The 25,984-nt window shown below is 40.2% G+C and overlaps 2 protein-coding genes across 2 annotated transcripts; one reads left to right on the top strand and one right to left on the bottom strand.

Annotated features, from left to right (window-relative positions):
* Window positions 1–1,212: 1,212 nt before the first annotated feature.
* dcps (decapping enzyme, scavenger) lies at window positions 1,213–4,114 on the bottom strand. The gene is made up of 6 exons (XM_084352944.1): window positions 3,886–4,114; window positions 3,486–3,636; window positions 3,236–3,381; window positions 3,038–3,151; window positions 2,230–2,340; window positions 1,213–1,881 (listed from the first exon to the last, which is right to left on the bottom strand). Exons 1-6 carry the CDS (start codon window positions 4,090–4,092, stop codon window positions 1,615–1,617), a joined length of 996 nt encoding a protein of 331 aa, XP_084209070.1. The 5' UTR covers window positions 4,093–4,114; the 3' UTR covers window positions 1,213–1,614.
* An 858-nt stretch (window positions 4,115–4,972) lies between these two features.
* Window positions 4,973–16,971, top strand: ids (iduronate 2-sulfatase). Its single transcript, XM_084352594.1, has 13 exons — window positions 4,973–5,181; window positions 5,616–5,752; window positions 5,855–6,032; window positions 6,280–6,368; window positions 7,341–7,541; window positions 10,593–10,763; window positions 10,854–10,980; window positions 11,479–11,652; window positions 12,047–12,153; window positions 13,885–14,001; window positions 14,334–14,444; window positions 14,641–14,766; window positions 14,846–16,971. Exons 1-13 carry the CDS (start codon window positions 5,106–5,108, stop codon window positions 14,924–14,926), a joined length of 1,695 nt encoding a protein of 564 aa, XP_084208720.1. The 5' UTR covers window positions 4,973–5,105; the 3' UTR covers window positions 14,927–16,971.
* Window positions 16,972–25,984: the final 9,013 nt, after the last annotated feature.

Here is a 25,984-nt window from a genome sequence, read left to right as displayed (position 1 = left end):
TTTAGTTAATAGAACAACATCTGTGTGAGTACTATAGTCAAAATAAATACATTTTATAATCCACAAATTTTGAAAAATATATATATAAAATAGTGACAAAAACTGCCATATTTTATTTTAACGTAGGCTTCTCCCTCCATCAAAATAATCTTATCACATCTTGTAAACCTGGAACTTCTGCAAACATCTTTTATAAATTTGAACCTTAAGAAGTGAGTGCTGGGATACACTGATTTTTAATGAATAGTCCATCCTCTCAGGTTTGGGTCCTGTTAGTCTTCATTTTTACGAGGAACACTTGAAGGCACCTTAAGCACAAAGCGGAGCACCGCCCAACAGACTTCAGATGAGATAAGAAAATGATGTCCGCTGTAAGAAATGTCCTCATTAACAATCTAATCACATATCAAATCTGAACATTTTGAGAAGTAAAAAAAAAAAAACAGTGTACAGTTAAATATGAAAACTATTTTTAAGAAGCAGCTCTGTCACAATCTGTCTGTTTCCAGTCTGTCTCTGGAGGAGGAGGAGGAGGAGGAGGAGTGTTTATGCATTTGGGATTGTGGTTATCAATCCAACTAAACATGGTGCTTCAGCTCCAAAAGTATGTAAGCTGTCACAGGATAAATATAGTTTGGTGGAAAATGACAGTGTTGTGTTTACATGAGCTGCAAAACTATAGCATCTAACATACAAGCAGCTCTCGACTCTTTCTGTAAATGGAGACCAACAGAAACTCCAGCTTCTTACTGGAATCCACAGTTTGTTTGTTTTTGCATTAAAAGAGTTTCATAGTAGAAAAAAACAGAGGGGCCCCTTCAGGATTTATGCCGCCATCTAGTGTTGTGGCTGGGTTACTGTCAGCACTCACTGTATCTGGAAATGATTTCTGAATATGAACTTTGATATTGCCTGTGTTTGAAAGCTAAAACAAGTCCCCATCCACTTCAGTTGTTTCAGATAAAGCTGCAATGTTGTTTTGCTGTGAATCTCCAGAAATGTTTAGTGGACTACAAAACTGCAACCAACTTTCCATCAGCATGAAGGTGAGTAGATAATGAGTGAATTTTCATTTTTGGGTGAACTTTTCCTTTAAGTAATTTAGGCTATCCACCACTGATTTGATGTTAAACTGGTGTATCAGGGCAAAAGTGCTGCCAAAGTGTTTAGTTAAAAAAAAGTGTCGGAAACATCCACACAACACAAACAGACTAGGTAAAAAAATGAGTCTTTATTTCAGTCTGTGACAATCTGCAAACACATAAAAAACACTGGAACAGAATGAGCACTGGTGATCCACTGGCTGAAAACATCTCAATGAGGAGTCAGACTCAATCATGTAGAAATTATGTATCCAAATATGTATAAAATATGCAGAAAACGGTGATATTCATCAGTTGAAGTGTGAAATATTCCTATATTTTTCTGGAACATTACAAAATATCACTTTGACAGACATAATATTTGAAGCTAAACTACCAATCTGTACACCTACAGTAATGAACTGGCTCGCACTGTTACTGTTGACAGAGGAAACAGTCATCTATCGACAAAAACTGATTAAAAAAAGATTGGATTTATTCTGACACAATTACAGTAGGTGCATGAGGCCCGTTACAGCCTCCCTGCCTCCTTGAACTTGCTGAGCAGTCCATCGTCTGCCCTCAGGGGGAAGTACAGGGTCCTGGTTTTGTAGTACTGGGAGTCAGACTGGATGTTCTGGATGACGTCAGCCAGGAGGTGGGCCCGCTCCACGCCACAGCCCGGTGCCTCGTAGCCCAGCTTGGTGAAATGGACGTGGAGATGGTAGTAGGATGGCTGGTAGTGCAGGTAGACTCTCAGCTTGCTGGCTGGAAGGTCATAGCGCTTCAGGATGGCCTCCTGAGAGACAATGAAACAGGGGTTGTCATTCTGCCTTGACATCATGAACTGGTCCAAGGTTTTGTCACTTTTGTCTCCAATTTTTAAGTGCTATGTCTCGTCCTAGCTCTCCAAAATGGAAAATAACAATCACACAGTTTAATCTTTTCTGTGGATGCAATCAAATGGATGGACTGTTGGTGTCCCGCAAGGCTCAATCCTAGGACCTCTTTTATTTAGTATATATGTTAACAACATATCACTTGTATGCTTTGAAGTTAATGTTTTTAAATGTTATAGTTATTGTTGTGGTTGCTGATGTTGCACATATTGCACTGCCCCTACCAAATAAACAAATAAAGACCTCACCTTTCCTTTCTGGAAGATGTTCTGCAGCAGTGGGAGATGCTCTGAGGTCAGGTCTCTGAGACTCTTGATGTCTCTCGGATGGACGATGGCGATCAGGTATAAATCATCAACCTGATAGAAGAAGACACATATTGAGGAACTGTAACTGACTGAGCCTGTTCTGTTCCATTCTCACTTTGTATAGATGAGAGGGTTGAATCTGAACTTAATCGTCAGTGTTTTGGACAGGAGCTGTCAGGACATCAAACACAAACCATCACTTATTGCCATATGGCCAGGGGTGCAGGTTTTATTTCAGCATCGTGGGGGACACATATTAAGACCTGGACATTTTGAACACAGACACTTCCTTTCCAGCATTCTGGTGAATTGTTATCCACCAAGTTACAGTAAAATGTATTTATGTAAAGGAAAACACTAAATTTAGGTGCCAAGTGACAAGTTAAAATATAATGTATTATACAATGCTCTCAGGCAAGCAATTTGATAAAATAAAAGTTCATTTTCTTACTGGAAGTGATAAATGCAAAAGAAGCTGTCTCTTAATGGCAGAAGGAGAATGCTGTAACTGTCTCCTAGTTAAACCTACATAATTATCTGAAAATTATATCAGTTGGAGTGGGGTTACAGTCTTTAGTTAATTACATATGTTTATTATCCTAATCATGCATGTGCACAACTTGTCAGTGGTCCTTAACAACTCCTTCTCAAACCAAAAGAAAAGATTGTTGTCCTGAGAGTATACATGTCTGAAATCACTAACCTATATTATATCTATCTTATCACATCATTATCTGTGGACTCTCACCTGTTTCTGGTCCCATTTGAAGTCTGGGAGGAGGACAAAGCCAACCTTTGGGTCCGGATCTTCATGAACTATCCTGTCAGCCTCCGCCTTCTTCTCCAGGATGTTATAGACCCACTGGGGAGGTGAAAGTGAAATTAAGTTGATTGTCAAACATTCAGAAGGATACATTAGGATGCCAGTACATGAGTTAACACTGACCTGCACGCTGAAACTCTGCTTCTGAATGTAGGGCAGAGTGATGGATCGATAGTCCTCGCCCGTCTCCTCCACCAGGGAGCTCTCCTGACGCTGGTATTTCTTCACATGCTTCTCTGTAGCTGGACACACCACTGTCGTCTTGATCTCTGAAAAACAGAAATGTACGTGACCTCAGTTTCCTCTAGCTGGCCAATGCTGCCCCTGACTCCTCGCAATATCTTCAATCAGTTTATTCTTTAGTTTTTTTAACCATTGAGATGAGAGGGAGCCTGTAACCGGTATGTGCTGTAGATGTCGTTCTTTAACTCCAGCGTCATCGTGGAGGCTCTGAGCAGCTCGGCCAGGGTGTCCTCTCTGATGGGAGTCTTCTCCAGGATAATCACGGCCTCCTGATCAGCGAGCTGGTGATGACACGTTCAACAGTTTCATGTGTACCTATACAGCACTATTATGCATACTCTTATTTTGAAACATCAAACAGGAAGTCAGTGCTACGTCTTTCCTTGACAAACCTACTCACACCACTTTGAATGAATATAACAATGAAAACCTTTCACTCGACAAATAAATGCTCTCAACTCAACACGCATTAGCTACAGTTAGCTAAATACCTTCTAACAGCTAGTTAGCTAACTTTACAACAGCCTTACTTTTCCATGGACGAAGATATTTTTCTCCCGGGCAGAATCCTTCAACACTTTGGACGTGCTAAAGCCAGACAGAATATTTTTAGGTTCAGACTCCTTCGCAACTTCTCCTCGACCATTCTCATTGTCAGTCTTCACCCTCTTGACTTTCAGAGATAGATCATCAGGTTCATCACTGTCGATTTGACGTTTAGCCGCCGAGTCTGCCATGTTTCCTGTGTGCTGGTGTTGTGGCCGGAGATCGTCTATGTATAAGAAGATGATTCACTCGACAGCCACCTCGAGTGCAACGAGGACCAGGAGCCTCATGCATACGAGGAAGCATTTTCCAAATTGTAAAATATAAAAAAAAAAAACAGTATTTCAGCGATAACTAATGTTGTTATTACCTGGTCTTGTAATAATAATAAAATAATAATAATAATAATAATAATAATAATAATAATAATGATGATAATAATAATAATACACCTATTTATATAGCACAATTCATGCATAAAATGGAACTTGGAAGAGGAAGTGCTTCACATAACAGCAGTGTAACAAAACATACAGAAAATAATATAGAAGAATTAAATAAAATAGACTCAAAACAGCAGGGTAAGATACGATAAAACGACGCTTAGGTAAATACAGTTCAGGAGAAAGCTATAGTCAATTTAATACAGAGTGAGACATCGCCTCGTCTACCATCTCTCGGCTACAGCAGTGTCAAGTTAGACTAAATAAAACACACAACATCCGTTAACATTATGTCAACATAGCTGCAGAGTCTATACTATACTCGTGGCTTATTTACTCCACAGTAGCAAGTGCAGAAATAATTTCACATTCCTGCATTTACAGTGTGAGGTGCTTTTGTCTATCTTATCATATTTCACTGCTTTGACGTATTGTTTAAATTAAGCAAGGCTACATGTAAGCTACAAGCTAAATTGACAACAATAGATCAAGTATAGATGCTATTAAAATGATTGACACATCATTTAACTAATGTGATTAGCGCTTCGGGGCGGGGCGACTGCTGAGCGGACCAATGAGAACGCTTCACTCGGGCGATGCGATAATCAGGAAGTTATTTAAAGACGACCACGACACGCTCGTTTGTTTTGGTACCAGACTGCGGGGACGACGGCTGAAAGTGTCGAGGAGATGCGAGATTAACTTCTAATGAAACTTTCCCTCAAGGACAACTCGTCCTTAGTCTTTTCTGGCAAAGGAAAATGTACAATTATTTCCGAGCATGGCTTCTCCTCCTGGGTCTTCACACACTTGCTCTTGGCGTTGTGGCACGAAGAGGTAGAGTTGGCACAGATTGAAGAGCTAGCTAGCAAAACTTGACAAAGTGTCATTATGTGTGAGGTCTGCACGGGAGTTATAATAAATAGACCGGTTGTCCTTTTATCTTCCTGACTTGTATATTTTTTTTATCTGCTTGTCTGAACAGTAAATCTCAGTAACTAACTCTCATTAGTGTTTAATAAGTCTTTATTTAATTATCATTATGTTTATTTAGTGTGTAGCTAGAGGGCTAACTTTCATGTAGTACACACCTGTTGTTGTATTTAGGTGTTTTTGTTTAAGTTTACTAGGATGATTTTATCCTCACCTGCAATTAAACCTTTTTAGCAGTAATCTGGAAGCTATTCCTGAACTGTTTCCTTCATAGGTTCATTTAAAAGCTACAAATATATGGCAAACATTTATTTTACTGTGGTTGTGTTTGCTTTCAGCGAGGAGAAATGTTCTGTTCATCATAGCAGATGATTTGCGGACATCATTGGGCTGCTATGGGGACACTGTGGCAAAATCACCAAACATTGACCAACTGGCCTCCAAAAGCCAAGTTTTTCTCAACGCGTATGCACAGGTGTGTTGGTGTTGTATGTGTTTATCATCAAAGCAGATGAGTGACTAATTGGGTCGTTTTGTGTGATCAGAATGTTTGAAAGTGTTTTTTTTCCTCTTCCAGCAAGCTGTGTGTGCTCCCAGTCGTACGTCCATGTTGACCAGTCGCAGACCAGACACGACCAGGCTCTACGACTTCAACTCCTACTGGAGAGTCCATTCTGGAAACTACACCACCATGCCACAGCACTTTAAATCTAAGGGATACTTCACCATGTCTGTGGGCAAGGTATTCCATCCAGGTAAGATTAATTATATGCATTTTTAACAAAAGACTAAGTGGACACAGCGGCACATTTAGGAAGGGAAACGGAGCCCTGCTCAATGTTTACATATGTAACTGCAGGGAGAAGCACAGATTTACCGCTGAGCTGCATTTTTAAGAAGAACCCACACTGCAAGAATTTGTTGTTTATGGAGAGAAAGTCTTGACATTTTTGTCAATCAAATTGTATAGTGGTAACAATGGTTGTGTTGTATTTTCTTTAGGTATTGCCTCTAACCACACTGATGACTACCCCTACAGCTGGTCCATCCCTGCCTACCACCCAGCTTCGTTTAGATTTGAGAAAAAAAAGGTATGAATAGGAAAGAGTATTCAGAGTAAGTTAATGATGTGTCACTTTAGCTACATAAAAATGTAGCTTGAAGGGATGCCGCCATACTCCTCACCCCTACAACTCTGCCTCGCAGATTACAAGTGTAACTGGTAGATTTTTTAGAATCAACACTTGCATTTGAAAGCGTGATGTAGAATAACAATTTCCTGTTCATTAAGGCCAGGCTTTTAGGTCAAGCTTCTTGACCTCGTTTCACTTAACATCTCCCAATTATTTGCTAAATATGATCCAGCTTAGTGGATCTGAAAATCTCAGGGAGAACATAAAACTCCCTTCAGAAAGAGGCCCAGAACCTTCTTGCTCTGAGATGAGCACCACATTGCCCCAAGTCGTTACTGTATGTCTGGGTTTGATTTCTAGTGTAAAGGAAATGGTCCTTTATGAAGGAGGAAATCACTGCTTAATTTCACTAAGCGGGAGGAATGCAGATCTTAAACAGTTACTTGTGCCAGACTGTATCCGGGTCAATGTTGACATCGTCCAGCTGAACAGGTGCAGCTGCAGCTCCATCATTAGAATAAGTGGTGGCTGCAGCTCCGGCTGCTGACCCAGCGCCAGCTGAAGGTCCGTCAGTGGAGCCAGAAACAGCTGAAGCTCTGTCATCACTGGCACTTTCATGGTGGAGAGGAAGTCGTATGCTATACAGATTGTAAAGCTTCTTGAGGCAAATTTGTGAAATTGAGCTATATGAATAGAATTTGACTTGACAATTGGTAAAACAAGCTGTGCCGGATTTGTTAGAACTGGAAGTATCAGCAGTTCCTGACTCTTCGTTTCTGCGAGTAGTTGTGTCTCTGACTCCATCATATGAGTCAGTGGCCACTCCAAGTCTGTAATTATTACAGCCAACAGATACCCTGAAATCTAAATCCCAGCAGGAACTGTTCATAATGTGACTTTAAATAGTTTGTATCATAACCTTGTTTCCAGATGTGTAAAGGAGAGGATGGTGAACTCCATGCCAACTTGCTGTGTGCAGTGAACGTGACGGAGCAGCCGGGGAGAACCCTCCCTGACCTGGAGAGCACAGACGAGGCAGTCAGGTTACTGAAGAGTCGGGTCGACCATGACGCTCCTTTTTTCTTGGCTGTGGGCTTTCACAAACCACACATACCCTTCAGGATACCACAGGTACGTGACTTCTATCAACACCTGTCCAACCTCTGTACACTGCCTGGGATGTAACATAATGATGTGGCATAATTTTTAGATTACAGTTAAACTGATGCAGTAATTTCATTAAAACCAGCATTGATACTGGCTGCAGGTGGCTGTCTCAGGCTTCAGCCCAGTCACAGAGGTGATGCTGGCTTTGTTTCAAGAGGCTCAGGAGGTTTTGACTTTGACAGTATTAAAGTGCTGCTCTTGGGTGCTTTTTTTTTTTTTTTTTCTTCTTCTGATGTTTGGTGTGTATAAATGCAGTGAAGGATTGATTTTTGTCTGATTGGTTATATCCAACAATATATAACTATATCAATAGCAAAAATTCATATACTGTGATTGCAAATTTTAAGCTCAAGCTTTACAGAGCTATTTAACAGATAAATAGTAAACTAAGGGTGTTATCACATCTGAAAGTCCCGAACCATGTCTGAACCAAGTGTCATGTTTTTAGTCCATGGCTGGAGTGGGGGGCCAGACCAGACAGGAGCGCTTTTACAACCACCCGCACGCGCACAACTGTCTTTGACGTTTCTGTAACGCCAGTGCTGATGCTGTTTTATTTGATTTTAACAACACCTCAATTTCATCTCTCCAATCACTGTGCCAGTGTTGGCTTTTTGCACACGACTCAACTTCTGCCCTTATAATGGTGTTTAGTGGGCATTAGAGTTGGAGTTAATCTATGCTGATTTGTGCATCTATAGATAGCTTCTTATTTTTTTCTCTTGACAAAAAATAATATAAGAGGAAGTTGCTACATGAGGCCCAATGTTTATGGAACAACTGGTAAAATGCTCGATCTCTGTATCAGCCGACTGTATCGGAGCTACAGATGTGGCTCCGATACAGCGTCACATTAGTGTCACAGTGGTCAATGGTGTCATTTGTTCATTGACACAGCTCTTTACTGTGGCAGTGTAAAAGAGCAGTGCGTGGCTAATCGATCTCCTGTCAGATGATCACATACTGTACATGTGTAATATCTAGATGTGTTTTTCTTTTAAGTTGCAGACTAAAGCGAACAGCTACTGTTTTTTTGAGGCGGCGGGTGCCAGGTTGGGGCGAGTTTTCAAATTCTTTAAAAAGGTGTAGGTATTTTGCAACAACTTGATTTTATCCTGGTGGCTTCTTGCATGTTAGGGTTAGGAAAATTCCAGTTTACTGGCCAATATTCTCCCTTTTTTAAATGTATACTATATGTAACATAAAACACAAGTATTTTAACTGAGGGTTCCTCAAAGTTTTGGCGTGGTGGATGTAATTGACAGTGTTTGTATTTGACCTAAACCACACCTGTGCTAAATGTTTTTGTTATCAGATTGTATATTCACTGGCACAAATGAAGCCGAGTATGTGAAGTGGAGAAGTGAAAGTCAGTTTTGAATGACAGTGTTGCAGTGTATTCTTGGACAGGACCATGAGTGTCAGGAGAAAATAACAGAATGAGGATGAATCATAGTGTTAACATGGAGGAGATGACGTGTGAGGAGCAGAGCATAAGAGGAACAAGTGCCACAGAGAACATTGTGTAAAGCCTGGCGGATGAAGGGAACAAACTCATCTGGGCCAGTAGACGACAAAAGCATTGAGGTTTTAAAAATACAAGGTTTTACCCAACAAGGAGCTAGTTTTGATGTAAGGCTGTGTGTGTGTAAAAACAAGGGAATAGAATAAAAAGGAACTTGTGAAAGCTAGAATGGAGAAACGTACTGTATGTGATGTGAATTTAAAGGGAACTGATCTAGATTTATGAAAGACTCAATTCAGCATGAAGGAGGAAGAGGGCATGATGAAGTGGAAGCTGAATGAGAGCGGAGACAGATGGATCAGAGGCAAAGGGGTTTGCCACGAAGTGTAAGTCGAGAGATGAAATGAGCGAAAAGGTCAAGCCAACTGTCTCAGTCGGCATGTGATGCGTTTGCTACATGTGATTCACCTCGTATCGTCTGGACACAGTCTTCTCAGCCAGATTAAAGGAATGATGAAAGTCAATGGAGCTGAAGACTTCTGAGAACATCTGCAATACTCAAGGGTCTGAGGAGTTCAAGTCCTTTTGAAAGTGACTATATTACATACATTATCCTTATTAATAAGTGACATATTGTATGTTTTTAAAGTAGTACCTTATGTTATTGTAATTAAATGCTAAGACTGCAGTGATTTTAATATAATAACTGTGATTCTGGATAGGAGAATGCAAGCAAGCCCTTTTTAAAAAAAGTTTAGTCTTTGAAAGTGAACAGAAAAGAGGAAAGAGTGAGATAAAAGACAAAAGGCCATAGTTAAAGGAGAAAGAGAATTAAATGTGCAACCAACAAAATGAAGGTTGTAAAATCAAGAGGAAACCATTTCTTGTAGATGCATTTTAAAGATGTGAGTGGTTGGCCTCTGGGAAATAGCAGGAGGCTTTTCTAAGAGTAACAACACAAAAAGCTCTGTCACTTTGTGTTTTCAGTTTTAAACCTTGAACAGCCAGAAGTCCCCGCTCTGATGATCTGATGCTCCTCTAGAAGTCAGAGGACCCTGACTATGTAATGATTAGATGAATCCCAAAAGTGACAGAAGGCCAATAAAGAAAAGCTAAACGTGAGGAAATGTGTGATCTCGAATGAGTTTTTGTTAAAACCCTCACTGCAGAGTTTTTGGCAGGTTACTGTAGTTGAGGCAGAGCAGATCTGCTGAGGCGGACTAACAAGGGTTACCCAGGTTGAGGTGGTTTAATGAAAATATGGACTTCTGTTTGAGTCTGGCGTTAACATTGGTGTTTGTTTTGGGGGAAAATTGGACTGGGTGAGTGCTTTCACATGGAGAATTTTTTTTTTAACACTGATTCTAGTATTTTGGGCAGACAGGCCAGTTCAATTTTAATAATTTGAAATAAATGATCACAGTGTCTGAGCCAAAGAAAATCATTTCTGTTTTGTCACAGTACAAATCCATCTTTTTAATTAAATTGTGTACTATGTGTAGCTGTTTTTACTAAACATCATTTTAAAACTTGTTGCTCGTCTATCGCAGGAGTACCTGAGCTTATATCCCATTGACCAAATGACTCTGGCCCCTGACCCCGATGTCCCTAAACTCCTTCCACCTGTGGCCTACAACCCCTGGTCTGACGTGAGGAGGAGAGATGACGTCCAAAAACTCAATATTAGCTTCCCTTATGGACCCATTCCTAAAGACTTCCAGGTATGATCTGGCTGCGCTCAACACCTTTAAACTCACATGTTGCCCCTCCCTGAAAAACACACTAACAGTGTTCTGCATCATGTCTTCCAGCTGCGTATCCGTCGGCACTATTACGCTGCTGTGTCTTACATGGACGCTCAAGTTGGGCGGCTGCTCAGTACTCTTGATGAGCTGGGGCTGGCTGACAGCACTATGGTGGTGTTCACCTCAGATCACGGTCAGTGGGGAAGAACTGGGAATGACTGTGTTATAACTAGAAATACAGTTTCAAGGCCTTAGTGCACATTATTTAGGAAGTGGAGTGTTTTGTTCAAGTAAATATTGCAGACGTTTGGCTGTTCTGCTGGTCTTTCACCACCAGATGACAGTGTTGTTACAGACTACTGTGCTATTACCTCCCTCCATAGTTCTGCTGTCTCCTTTTTTAAAAAACTTTGTGATTCGGAAACTCACTTTCTTTTAATGTCTCCTTCAGTGGAGGATGTTGGAGTGAATCCTTATCATGACTGTTTGATATATTCCCAGTAAAGCTCAATTTAAAGTCATCATTTTCAAATATATGATGGCTGGGAGAAGGATCAGTAAAATGGATTCTGTTTCTAAAATGTTGTTTGGATGATACAGATTCATAGTTTTAGTTGTGTTTTTCTTCCACGTGCTTCAGTCTCTTTGAACGACCGTCTTTCATGATCTCCGTTTCTCCCTCTTTTTGCAGGATGGTCGTTGGGAGAACACGGCGAATGGGCGAAATATTCTAATTTCGACGTGGCAACACGCGTCCCTCTCATCTTCTACGTTCCTGGCGTCACCCATCACCGTCGTAATTGGTCGGGAAAGTCTACCTTTCCCTATATTGATGCTCTGACCCAATCAGAGCTCAGCTTTAAGAGTAAGGCCCTTCACTGACGACAAATTGATGAACACGACACATGTAGCATCCTTTTTATCATTTAAAAGCACCATGTACATCAAGACACAAAGGGAACTCTGGTTTGATTTAACATTTTTGGCCTTAATTGCTCATATAAACCTTGTTGGAACATGTATCATCATGCCAGCTTGACTTTAATGAAGTCTTTGATATACAGAGATCCCAAAAGTATTTAGACAGGGACACACTTTGATATTTCGCCTCCATCGGTTTTTACATCAAGTGCAAATGGTGCAATGATGATGAAATTTAAGAGCAGGGTGTCTAGTAAATTTTAGTGGATATCATGACTATTTTGCTGTCAGCGGCTATGCAAGACTTCCTCTAATTGGCTGACCCCTCTCTCTTCCAGATGACAAAGTAATAAGAAACGTGGTGGAGCTGGTGGATGTTTTTCCGACCGTCTCCTACCTGGCTGGTGGCACCGCACCTAAACCTTGTCCTGATGTTTCTTTCCAGGTAAAAAACGATGAAAATGAAATATGTTGCTCGAGTCTAAAATGTTTCACTCATTTAAACTATAATTATACTTACGACTACAATTTTCTGTCTGAGCCAAGTTTACTCATTTTACTGCATTTTTTTATTAGCAACGCTGGCGGCAACCCTGTAGGGAAGGCAGTGTCAGTCTGTCTGAAATATCTCAACAATAACAGCTATTGAATGGATTGCCATAAAATTTAGTGCAGATATTGACGGTGCTTAGAGGAGGAATCCTTTTGAGTATTGTGAACCTCTTTCTCTTCATCTGTTACGATCAGCAGGTTTATGACCAAATAATACCTGTAAAGCTAATGACATTCCCATCAGCCACGGCTGTGCTTTGTGTTTTGTGCCAAATGGTAACTTTAAGCATGCTAACGCACTAAAATTGCATGGTGAATGTGGTTAACATTATAATTAAGCATGTTAGCATTTTCATTGTGGGCATGTGGGCATGCTGAGCTTTTAGCTCGAAGCACCACAGGGCTGATGCCGCGATCATTACATGTCTTCCAGACTGTAGTTGCAGGCCCAGTCCCAATGTACACAGTCAGACTCAGACTTTGAGGTGCATTCCTGGTGAGACTGAGGGTTTAGGGCCGACACACTGTCAGATTAAGTGCATGAGGACTCTTGCAGACAATTTCCAGAAGTCTGCACACTTTGCTAAAGGGAACAGCGTAAGTGTAGCGATTTAAAAAAAATAACAATAATCTGGATGCATCCATTATTCAATATGCAGCCTTTTTTATTCACAAACAGAATTTTTCTAAATCACTACCCAATATCGACATTTTCTCCCAGAACTGATTCTTTACTTTAATCACTCAGTTTCTCAAACAACAAAAGTGAAAATAAAGTCTTAAACCTACAAGGTAAAGTGAAACGTCACAAAGCACTTATTATACCATTTCGGCCCCTTGCAGACGCACTCAAACACTTACCAGGTGACGTCAGCAAAGTCTGTGAGGGCTCAGGGTGTCGGGCCTCCGGGGGGGCATTGGAATTGGTCCTCAGTCTTGATGTATTTAGTTAAATTAGAAACAGACAACTTCCCACAGACAACCAGATTGCTTTCAGTTGTCCTTCGAGTATTGACAACACAGGTCAAAAATCTGAGTTTATTCACTCATTCAGTCTATAAAGGAGACATGAAAGCAGATAGAAGTGGTGCCAGGCTGCCAGCCTGACTCGAAGGTCAGTCAGCCTTCATTTTCCCAGGAGATTTTATGCCCAGTAGCAAAGAAAATAGCCTAGTAAAAGGTTTATAGGAAACCAATCTAAACGCTGATTGTGTCATTATTCTAGAACAATTACATTGTACAATCAGTATTTACTTCATAATGGTGGGTTAAAGCAAAAACTTGTCTACTGGCATTGAAGCCATTGTAGTAAATGAGTAACTGTTGAAGAAAAGATTGTTATCTAAAGCTTAGAAATAAGCTCAACATGTAATTCAGTGTCATTTTATTTCCTGTTCTTCACATTACATCCTTATTTTCTACAAATTGCACCACATGAACAGTCAGAGGACTGAGACCTTTCAGGCATATTTGAACAGTTACTGCAAATGGTACTGACATTGCCAAACAAAGTAAATCCAAAAGTAAACTTTCCATAAACCGGCCCAAACATGCCCGATGAATGTGATCTAACTGACTCTGACATCTATTTCCTTTACTCTTCGGCCTGTTTTCATGCTCTCAGGAGGAGCTGTGCACAGAAGGAGACAACCTGGCCTACACCTTCAGACACCGAGAGAGAGGAGAGGATGAAGAGGCCATATCTTTCAGCCAGTACCCTCGACCTGCTGATACTCCACAGGTACCAGAGACGAGCTAATAATTGCACGCAGGCATGTTGTGTGGTTACTTATAATGGATCTTAAGGTGCATTTAAAATGTCAGAATGAGTGAAGGTCATGTGTGCCTGCTTGTACCAGAGCTGCCAGCTACAAGCACAAGATCTTAAAATTAACATATCCAGATGAGTGCTGCACCTGCTGCAGGTTAATCTCTGTCAGAGCTGTTTGGCAGCCTGACTTTAGCTGGTCGGCTCATCTCGCAGGATGAGTCGGCAGCTGTGGCTCTGACAGCACTGCAGAAAGGTTTCTACAGTATAAGGATACTTTTTTTAATCCAATGTTCTTGTTTTAGGTGAACTCTGACCTCCCAGACCTTAAAGACATAAAGGTGATGGGATACTCTCTGCGCTCCTGGGACTATAGATACACTCTCTGGCTGGGATTCAACCCTAAAACATTTCAGGTTGGTGCATGACAATCATCTCCCCTTTATCTGTCTCTTTTCATTATTTTTCCTCTGTGAATGTATCAAGCTGGATAGTTATGCGCATGCGAGTGTGAGAGATATCATCCATCTTGTCTGGCGCAATATGGTGGAGACGTCTTCCATGACAGTAACGGATTATATTTGTCTGTCATCCATCTGTCTCTCCGTCCAGGTGAATGTGTCCGATGTCCACGCTGGAGAGCTGTACATGGTAGCAGACGACCCCGGTCAGGACGAGAACATCTACAGTGACTCTGACCACAGCGTGATCATGACAAAGATGGCCAGCCTGCCTCATGTGAGTTTGTTTTAGAATTCTAATCATTTTTCACTAATTTACTTGTTTACTTCTTCTCTGACTTGCGGTTTCTGTCCAGACGGTGAGTCTGCAGATGAGAATGAGGCTGCAGCTCCTCTACCTCACAGCAGGGATGAAGACGGGTAGAAGGAAGGCGTGATGACGGAAATAAAACACAACAGATGGACGGTCAGGGACGAGTACAAAGGGAAGATGGATGGAAACTTCACTTGGAAAGGGAGAATTTCTTGAATATTTCTTTTAATGAAATGCATACTTGATTCAGTATTATGTGGTGTAGCTATTAATCTTTCAGCCTCAGTTCTTCAGGCTAATGTTCCTTGTTAAGAAGTCATTGGCAGGCAGATCTGGTTTTCGATACGAGTAGTTAAAGTGAATACGAAAGACATTTTACCCTTCAAAGGAGTTAATGTTTCAGTGTGGCTTATTTTTGACAAAGAGAAACATCCATATGTGGTTTGTCTTTCTGCTGCTAAACACTACTCCAATGTTTGATTGCCTGGCATCTTCTCTCCTGCCACTGACATCTATGTAAACTTGAACATTGAGATCAATTACTAAAGACAATTAGGGCCACTGTAAAACATTAAGTTCTGGCTTTTCTTTTCTCAATTCTGACTTTTTTCCTTGGAAGTCTGACTTTTATCTCGGAACTAAAAACAGAGAAAGAATTTATTTTATTATTTATTTTTGTTACAATGGCCCCAGTCCTCTTCCATAATAAATACAGCTCTCCTGTATGTAAACTATGAAGGTGGCCTTGCTAGCTGCCTGCTAGCTAGCAGCCAATTATCTTAGCTAAGCGTAAAGACTGGAAGCAGAGGAGCCTGCCTCTTCAAAGCTAAATTAATAACATGTTTTCATGTGTGTGCAAACAGAAATGCGACGTTGGCAAGTCGGGTTTCCAAGAGCTCACTGCACCCGGACGGAAAGTTCCAGCACTTTGTTATCCAAAATAACAGAACTTTTTTTTTTACATTTGTTTACAAACAAAAAAAGCTAAAACTTATTAATTAGCAAAAATTAGGAAATCAGGTTGACATATATTTTTAAACGTTTATTTAAGAACCCCTTCTCTTTTGCTTCCAGTCGTCATGCTAAGCTAAGCTTGTTGCCAGCTGGCTTGTATTTAACACGGTGGTATTTATCTGAAGATTCACACTACAGATATCTGAGCAGCTGACCCAGACGACTTTACTTGGAAGCAAGAACTCCTGATTGGCCCGTCTGATTGGCTACGAAAGTACTGCCTCCTTGAAAGTGATAACATAACAATTTTCAAGCTGTTACCTGCTAACAAGGCTTTTAGTCTGAAGGAATATTGAGGAAACCTGAAGAATTAGCTCTTTTGATTAATAGCGACAGCAGTTTCTCTTTTTGGAACAAGTGCTTATGAGTGTACTATTGATCATCCAGTCTGCTTCAGGTGGAGTGTGTGTGTACTCTGTAGTACAACAGCTAAAAGGGACTTGCACAGTTTTGTACTGTAGTGTTAAACAATGTGACATTTCTATTTGCACTTGATGTCACTCGCAGCTATTTGCCTCCCTCCTTGTAAACAGTCAGTTCAGATCAATTTGTGGACCCAGAATGGAGTGAGTAAAAGCCACCCATAATAATTCAATGCAAATGAAACGGAGTGCAGCCATGTTTTACTGCTGTTCCAATGCATGAACATTTTGTGCCATGGCAATTTAGAGGAAGGCAATTACAGCTTGAATTTCAGGTCCAACAATGACTGGAAGCCAGCGCAGCCGACAATAAAAGTTGACAGACCAAATCTCCTCGTGTTAATAGGATGCAGATGAATCATGTAATCAGTGCGGTTCCATCACAAGTCAGGACGTTGATAAATTCTCAAGATGGAAATGAATTGGCTCCCTCTCTTGTGCTCCTTCCCCTGGTGACCTCGATGCATTTGTGACGGTTTACAGTAACATCTGGAACAATGGATAGAACCAGTGATGTAAACTGTCCATACTGACAGTGGATAGATGTACTTAGCTTGAGTTTAGTTGCGTCAGAACAGCCTCAACAAGCTCGAGCTCCAGCTTTCTGAAGGGAAATAAAAAATAAATGCTGCAGAAATAATTCAAATCTACAGCTTGGCAAGGACACACTCGTAATATATTTATGTCTCTTTCAATTGGTTGGCAAAAAAAATAAAGTATTTTTGCAGCAAAAGTTGACTTTGTGCTTTTTTAGTAACTTATGATCACAACCTCCTCTCCAGTGTTTGTGTCTGTATTCCCGTGTGTCCTGCACAAACACTGTACACTCTGCTGCCTGTCCACACACACACAGCCCACCACTCTGCTGTAACTCATTTTGCGCTCACCCACAGCAGACGTGTAAAGCTGCAGAGTAGTGGGGGGGTCTCCTCGGGGACCTCTCCAGTCTATTCTGTGTTTTCTCTCCTTCCTCCTGCTGTAGCTTCTCTCCTCTGGAGCAGATAATGCAATGCCTTGCTCTTTGGTGCTGGAAGAATTTAAACCAAACTGAGCATTTCCTAATTTGTGCGTGATTCCACAGAGTCGGTCTGTCCGGGCAACACAAACGGTTAAAAGCCTTGTAATTGCATTTTGAAATATGGTATGAATTCATTCTCATGCCTTTTGAGTTTTTCACCATTTTCAATTTCTGGGCAATCATGCAGAACCATGTGTTGAAGTGAAGTCTGTGTGCTACAAATGAAAAGTCAAAAATTTCCCAAAGACCAGAGAAGCACTTGACATCCCTACCCTGCCAATTTCACCTCTTGCAATCATTTCTTCACTGCTTTTCATACCAGTTAGGTCTCATTTGCATCTTTTGAACACGACAACATTCACCTGTGCTCCAAGGGGCGAAGTCCATCATTTCTTTATGATCTATTTGTATCTGTATATTTGATTGTTGTACATATTTGTAAAACATGGAAGTGATTTCATTGGCAACACAACACTGATATGTGGTCACCTTTAAAGGCACTCTATGGAGTTGTTTACCACTAGTAGTGCTATGGAGCAATATTTTATCATCGGTCCCTGTTCTGTGTAGCAAGATGGCGGCACACACATTCCTGTCTTCAGCTTCCTGCTATTCCAAGTTCTGTATCGTAGGCAACTGGATGTGTTTCAGTTTCTTGAAGACGTTTCACCTCTCATCCAAGAGGCTTTTTCAGTTCCAAGTTCTTCCTGTTATATTCTGCTAACATTCAATGGCAATGATCCTATGGCAACAATAATCAAATGAGACCACAAGTGACATAAATCAAAACTATTTTTATGGCAGACTGCTGAGGATGAATTGAGTGCAGGGGTGTGTTTATAAGTACTGGAGCGCAACTACGAGTTAAGTTATGCCTCGTTTCGAAGGTCAAGTAACCTCCCTACAGCTGCAAATGTACTTAGATTAGTCTATTACAACTGACCACATGATTAAATGTAGTCTGACTTCATCATGTTGAGAATATAATGTGACATTCAACCTGAAGATCTGTTTTGAATCATTACATTCATACTTTTTAAGTCATGACTTTTACCTTTTTAGCTGTTCGAAAATATGAAAGGATGAGCAAGAGTTGACTTTAGCACTCTTTAAATGTCAATATGACAACTTTGACCATTCCGCTTGTTTTTTCTTGTTGACAGTAAACTTTAGTGATGATTGGATCACTAAAAACCGATTCAAGAGCTTAAAATGTATGTGATTTTCAACTGGATTGTGCAAACTGAAAATGTTATCTCCTCACAGTAATAAACTGGCAGGGCAGCGCTCCAGTGGGCTCCGGCGCTACACCTGTGACTGAGGGGTCGAACAGCCTCAGGACAGAAGCTGCTCTGTAGTCTGGCAAGTCAAGTTTACTTTGTTTTACCACAGTCACATTACAGTTGATACCTCATCACCGGGCATCCCGCAAACAGCTGTTTTAAAAAAAAAGAAAAATTGTATTTAAAAATACTTTCTTTCACTCGTTTTCAAAACAAATGCACGTGCTTGCCAGATCAAGATCCTGATGACACAAGTGTTGGTGCTCATCACACTATTGTCAACAGGGGCCGCCAGAATCAACAAAAAATTAAAGTTCTGTGTTGGAGCTGTAAGTAAAGTACAAATACATGGATACTTACCTGGATTAATACTTAAGTACAGCATTTGAGTAAATGCATTTAGTTACATTCCACCACTGACAATGTTCAGCTGTTGGAGATAATGCGCAGACGCATAGCAGTGTACCAAAAAATGAAGATAGGTAAACAAGCCCTGCAGATTTGAGGCGCTTCCCTGCTCCTACACACCTGATTCAAATAATCAGCTCGTTATCGGGCTCAGCTGAACCCTGATAACGAGACATTCATTTGAATCAGGTGTGTTTGGACAAAGAAACACTAAAACATGCATGGATGGGGGCCTCCAAGACAAATATATCTAGAGGGCACCTTTAAGTAGGTATGTCAAATTTGTTAGCACAGAAAACGATTGACTTTTTACACACACTTCCTTACTCAATTAGTGTTGCCCCAATATTCACTCTGCTTTTAGCTCTGTTTTTGGTCTCCACCATCTCCTGCTGGAAATGCAGTGTATGGCTCTTTAGCTGCTGTAATCTCTTTATTCTCCATCCAGCCGCTAACTTTGTGTGCCGGGTGTTTGGTGCTGAGCTGGTGGTGTACAGCAGGTATATCAGAGCGTCATGGTCATGTTTTGAGATGGAGGTCTGGGTCAGTGCAGCTGTTACCGCTCTCCTCTACTCCGGCTGTATTCATGTCAGCCCGTATTTCTGCCTCAGTGGTTTTATCAGATCAATATTTATCATCACGAGCACTGATCTCTGACCGCGATCAAATTGATCTAATAGCAATTACATTACTGTTTACCTACTGTTTTTTCTCTGCTGCTACCCTGCCTTTTTCTCACTCTGTCCTACCTGATCCTTCCCTCCAATCCACTCTATCTTTGTCTCACTCTCATTGTCTGTCATTATGTTTCATACGCTAGTAATCGCATTACCGCTATGGGCTCATATTCTGGCAGGTCACACTGCCTTTCTGTTAATGTTGGCGACATACACAATTACATTAGAGAGAGGCAGAGTGTGTGTGCAGAAACCGCTTAGCTCAGCTGCATCATGACGAGGGTTCGTCTCAAGGGTGTGTGTGTCTGTGTGTGTGTGTTTATTATACGTGAATGAATCCAGGAATAGTAAACAAAACTGTAGTGTACTCGCTTCCCAAGGACTTGAGGAAGTGGTTTGAGAAGAGTATTTTCTCAGAGGAGCTGTTTTTCACCAGAAATGCTCTTCAACGGCCAAATTAATTTTGTAGACTCGGCTGTCTCCTTCTTTTGAGGCGACTAAGCTGCTTACAGTATTTTATCTGGCCAGCTTTACATTGTAGAGACGCTGTAGGAAAGTCATAGCATGCCACAGCTGGAAGCTTCATATGAAATTATACATTTTGTTTCTCAAAGTAAGGGACTGAGACACAGTCATGGTCTGCATTTGAATGTTTTTTTAAATCGACACAAAGTGGTTAGTGCATTAGTCAACTCGATGAGGTTAAGACATACATTTATGTATTTCAGCTTTAAAAGGCTGATCCTTATTTGTTAGTTCTCATGGTAGCCTGTATAGGAACAACACTGTACACATATAATGGGCTGTTGCCATTTTGTTGCATGTACTGTAATAGGTGGAGGCAACAGACCTGTGCTGTAGTAACAGTAATTATGCTTTCATTCTATGTAGACCATGTCAGTGAGCCAGTTTATGTGATAGCAGGACCGTGACACTGGATCGCCTAAATGAGATGCAAACACAATTAATGTTGTTAGTTACACCTGCGACCAACAGGTCAACATGTAAGGTCCGTAACAGCAGCTGCATTTAACACCGTCTAGTAATTGAATGTGCTGATACGGTTTTTCTTTACAAGCCACATGTCAATTGCTGTATGCAGGGGCGAAAAGGTGATATCAACTACATGAAATTTAAAAGAGCAATTCCTGAGAGGGAAGCTAAAGGTAGTGATGTAACTCTGCTAACGCGAGCCTGTCTTCATAGGTCGAAAATGACCCGTATTTTATTACGACCCGTATTTACTTTTTGTTGTTGGCAGCTGCAGTAATTATTGCAGCTGCATGCGAAAAATACAGACAAAGATAACTTGCGTTATAGTTAGACGTTGAAATTATTGTCTTGTTTTCAGTGATATATTTGGGGGAAATCATATTATTCCCAGGATTTTTAGGGGTCATGTTCCCCCTGATATACCCGCGTGGTTGTACGTGCATTACTTTCACAGTGCTTTGAATGGCGAACCTGTCGACGCCAGTGGAAGCTGGTAGAGGAGCGCATAGAAATGCAACACTTTAAATGGCTATTGTTACAAAATGGCGGTGAGAAAAAATGAGGGAGGAATGCTTTTATTTTCCGAAGAAAACAATCCTTGCCATCTGGGGTTGGCCAGCTTGTTGGGGTTATGCTCTTGTTTTAATAAAGATAAGTGCTAAAAAAGAACAAATGCTGCCCAGTTCAAATTCTCAGCTTAAAAACATGCTCGGTGTAAAAGTGTCTTATTGTCCCACACAAAGACTGTCAACAACATGGACGTGGTGTCTGTGATATCACTTTCTGGACCCTGGACTTTAGATTACTGCCTGATGCATTTAAATCACCCGCAGCAGGCGAGTGACAACAGCTGCCTGCTGCTATGAGAGCGAACCAAGTCAGTAAAGTTGGCAGCAGACAGCTAAACCATAATTATGCTGAAAGTTTCTCCAAAGCTCTGTAAAGCAGAGAGAAGCTGCTGATTCAGGTGGTTATTCTCTGTAGGTTCATCACTATGTGCAACCTACAAGATTGTTTTCATGTCTCATTTGATACGTTATTATAATAATATTGACTATAGCAGCTCTGATATTGAAACGCTCCTTTTGAAGGGCCCACACACACAGGGTGTACACAAAATTGTTTTTTTTTTTACGGGTATATTGGATGTCACCACCTTTATCTGTAGGATATTGTGTCTTTTTGTCCTCTGCAGGAAGCCAGAATGTTTTGTCTCTCTCTGTAACACTGTCTTTTTCCACACTGAAGAAATATGTGTCTCCAGAGCACGTGGAGCATCAAGGAAGCAACCAATTAGAAGTCAGACAAGATGTGATATGTTGGCTGCCAATGTGAAACCAGTCTAATCAGGAGTCATTCAATTAGAGCTGACGAGCTCTTCCCTCGTTAGCGCTGCTGGAGCTGTGAACCGCAGAGCTGTATAGAAAGCCCCCCTGTTTTAACAATCACCTCTGCAGTGGTTTGCTCTATCGCCTCACTGCAAGAAGGCTGGTTTTGGACCTGGGGCCTTTCTGTGACGAACAGCGTAGGTTAACTGGCGACTCTAAATTGCTCATAGGTGTGAGTGTGTGTGTGTGTGTCAGCCCTGTGTTTGACCTGTCCGTGGTGTACCTGCCTCTCACTCAATGCCAGCCTGGATTGGCTCCAGCCCCCTCCCAAGACCCTCAACAATAAGCAGCTATGAGCTAATGGATGATGGACTGTTAAACATGCGGCAAAGAATGAGTGGCAATCTATTAAAATTGCCGCTCTGCACAATGAGAGAGAGAGAGAGGGAATTAATTTTCTGATTGGGTTTCTTTTAATGAAGTTGAATGTCTGTAATCAACTCTTTGATGGTAGTGGGTGAGGGAAACCTGTGGTTTTGAAAATAGGGTAAAATGCATTTTAGTGAAATGTCTATTATAGCAATTACAGGCTACTTTGGAGAATGAATCTAAACATCATCAGAAAAATCTGATTTTAAATACAGGAGTGGTGCCTTGTTCAGTAGTGATCGAAGCTTTTGCGCTTACAGCATCACAAGAAGCTTAAAACAATGTTTGGTTTCTCAAACTACTAGCATGACAAGTTCACTTGTTAATCATACAGTTCACTCAGTTTATAAATTTTTTCTTTGCATCTAAAGCCACAAATTTACATCCTCTTATGTCAGGACTGATCTGGTCATGTGAAGAGCCAACAGACCCTGAGGAAGGAGAGAGTAAGTCTACAATGTTGGAGGTATGCAGGGACTCATTAACACATTGTCAGGTGAGTATTCAGGGAAATCATTTATTACAATCAGACAATTTCATATTATGCTTTGTGCTTTAAATATATTAAACCCTTTAAATGTAAAACCTTTCCACATGATTACAAGATAAATCGGTAGCACTTCATTTTACAGGTCCACAAATGTCATGGTCAGGAGGTAGTTTCTTTCTTTCTTTGAAATTACCCCCAAATTACCACAATAATTACCCATTGTAATAATAACAATACTAATTCTGCCAGTTTCCAACAGTTCATAAAACCTGGTAATTTCTGTAATGCATTTCCAGGAAACTTCCAACTGATTTCTGCTGAACTTCTGCTGATCAACCATTCACATTCTGACCCAAAATGGAATGAAAATGAAAATGAAAATGGAGACAAAATACCCCAGCATATCATTCTATCTTGTTATATCAAGCCTGTAGCCTTAATTAGCAAGAAAATGTCCAATTACCGGTTTACATATTGATTATACCTTATTTCAACTTTAGATGTACCAAGACAGGCATTTCAGCCGTTCATCCATCTCATCATGCGGGGGTCACAGGGGGCTGTCTGCCATAATATTCACTATTTGCTTGTGTTTAATAGATTACAAGCATTTTATGTAGCCAGGTTACAGAGATTAATTTAAGTTCTGACCAAAGCTGGCCTATCCACATGCAAAATCAGCCTTTTACTGCTGCTCAAAAACAGTAGTAATATTTATTTGAAAATCTCTTCTCATTAGTATTTGTTTCACTCCCGAAGATCTGAAGTTAAACTCTTGACTCCAGACTCCAGCGTTTGCATTTGATTTAAATACATATCCATTTAAAATCAACTCTCCGCTTCTCAATCAGACACTTTATTTAAAAAGCCTGATGCAGAGTTCTTTATTCACATCGTCTGTGAGAATATACCATGGGAATGGATAATGAGCTTCTGACAACTTTAAAACTCTGCCAGCGTGTTGGGACTGCTCAACCAGCCTGCTCACACTGGGGGAAACTCGCACATTGGCCGTCTTGATCACAGCGCCAGTCCACATGTAAAAGTCAATAACGGCAGTGCGCATGAGGTTCTAGTGCTCATGCTACATTAGCTGTGTTTCTACCCAGCTGTCTAAATACACTTTTGAAACATCATGAAGAATAAATCCAGTTTCTTTTAGCTGAGCTGTTGAGAGGATGTGGAGATGCAATTATGTAACACTTATTTAACGTTGCAATTATTAACACTTACTTAAGTTTACGATTATTAACACTTATTTAACATTACAATTATTAACACTATCTTAAGTTTACGATTATTAACACTTATTTAACATTACAATTATTAACAATTACTTAAGTTTACGATTATTAACACTTATTTAACATTACAATTATGAACACTTATTTAACTTTACGATTATTAACACTTATTTAACATTACAATTAACACTTATTTAACATTACAATTATTAACACTTAACTTTACAATTATTAACACTTATTTAACATTACAATTATTAACACTTATTTAACTTTACGATTATTATCACTTATTTAACATTACAATTAACACTTATTTAACATTACAATTATTAACACTTACCTAACATTTACAATTATTGAACACGTCTTTAACATTACAATTATTAACACTTATTTAACATCAATATTATTAACACTTATTTAACTTTACAATTATTGAACACCAGTGTTGGGGGTAAATTCTTACAAAGTAATCCGTCAGAGTACTCTGATTACTTTTTAGTTGTAACGTAACGCGTTAATTCTGCAATTCAAGTTATCCATTATTTAGTTAGTGAGTTACCGACTGTGGGCTGTAAAGAGGGTTACAAAATGGCCGTAGAGTCAATACATACAAAGGTACATGTACAGTTGGCTACTCGGGGTCTGGACAAATATACCCGACATGCGCAACGAGTCGCAGAGGGATTACCGTAATTTTTCGGTAACTCTAAAGTACTCTAATGTGTTACTTCCTCAGTAGATAATGCAGTAACATAACAAGTTAATTTTTCATGGCAGTAATCTTGTAACTTAATGAGTTACTTTTAAAAGTAATGTTACCCAACACTGTTGAACACTTACTTGACATTACAATTATTGACACTTATTTTAGTAGAAGACAATAGTGATCTGTTAAAGTCATCATAGTTTTGACTGCAGCATTAGAATCAGGTCAAATTTCCCATCAGGGCTAATCGACACTTATTGCTTCAATATGTGTGTGTCCATCCATACATTTTAGTCTCTGTCCATGTGTGTTTTGTGTGTGTGTGATGCTAGGCCATATCTCTGAGAGCTTATTTGACTGCATGGTTACCTATGGCAATTAAACCTATAAATCTAGGCTGTCAGTGTGTTGGCCCTTTACCAAGGACACACACACAAGCCTTTATACACACTGACTTAATATGTCTCAGGGTCTGCAAAAAAGCTTTGCACCTCCTGATACATTTAGGGAAATACTTAATTAGATGGGATTTATATTTCTCCGAAAATGAACACTTTAAATTGGACTTTAACACAGGACTCCTTGTCTGTCTCGGTCTTTATTCTTCTCATTTCTCTCCCACACTCTGAAGTCCATCGAGCTCTTTTCCACCACCTCTCTTACTTTTTCAAGCGGCCTTCTCCTTCCCTCTTGAATTCTAATGTGCAGCTATATTCAATGAATTAATCATGCATGATAAAGTAGGCTAATAGTTGTTATGATGTAGAAATAAGAGTCCATTAGTGCTAATAAGAAGACTAGCCTGGCTCTTAGAATGTAATACAGGAAGGCCACTCAAAGGCTAAGGTCTTATTTATAAAGAATATTGTTGAGTGCAAAATCTGAGAAATGTTATACATTAACAGAACTCAATCTTATTATAAGAACGCACGTGTTGTCTAGTTACAGTCTGAATACACAGGAAAGTCTCTATGCTTGTCACATTTAATGAATAAGAAGTTACTTAATGCAATATGTGGGAGGGTTTTATGTTTTCTTGCAGTGAATTTAAAGATGATGAGCTGGAAAGTCCTGAGTTCAAATCTTTATAAAGCCATGCAAAAAAGCACAGCCCTGTAAAGTATCGCTTTTTAAGGAAGACACTGCAGGTGAATAGATTATAAA

This window comes from Pagrus pagrus (assembly GCF_965226575.1).
Source record: "Pagrus pagrus genome assembly, chromosome: 5".
In the NCBI taxonomy this organism is placed as follows: Eukaryota; Metazoa; Chordata; class Actinopteri; order Spariformes; family Sparidae; genus Pagrus; species Pagrus pagrus.
The sequence above is the reverse complement of the archived record's forward strand: the minus strand, read 5'-3'. Positions and strand labels throughout refer to the sequence as shown.

Bases quoted from the DNA above. Each gene is read 5' to 3' on its own strand.
- ids (XM_084352594.1), top strand. From the start codon at position 5,106: ATGTACAATTATTTCCGAGCATGGCTTCTCCTCCTGGGTCTTCACACA. The intron at 10,764-10,853 runs GTATGATCTGGC...CATGTCTTCCAG, and splicing joins CCATTCCTAAAGACTTCCAG to CTGCGTATCCGTCGGCACTA. The intron at 14,767-14,845 runs GTGAGTTTGTTT...GTTTCTGTCCAG, and splicing joins AGATGGCCAGCCTGCCTCAT to ACGGTGAGTCTGCAGATGAG.
- dcps (XM_084352944.1), bottom strand. From the start codon at position 4,092: ATGGCAGACTCGGCGGCTAAACGTCAAATCGACAGTGATGAACCTGAT. The intron at 3,637-3,885 runs GTAAGGCTGTTG...TGTCATCACCAG, and splicing joins ATATCTTCGTCCATGGAAAA to CTCGCTGATCAGGAGGCCGT. The intron at 3,152-3,235 runs GTCAGTGTTAAC...TCACCTCCCCAG, and splicing joins AGCAGAGTTTCAGCGTGCAG to TGGGTCTATAACATCCTGGA.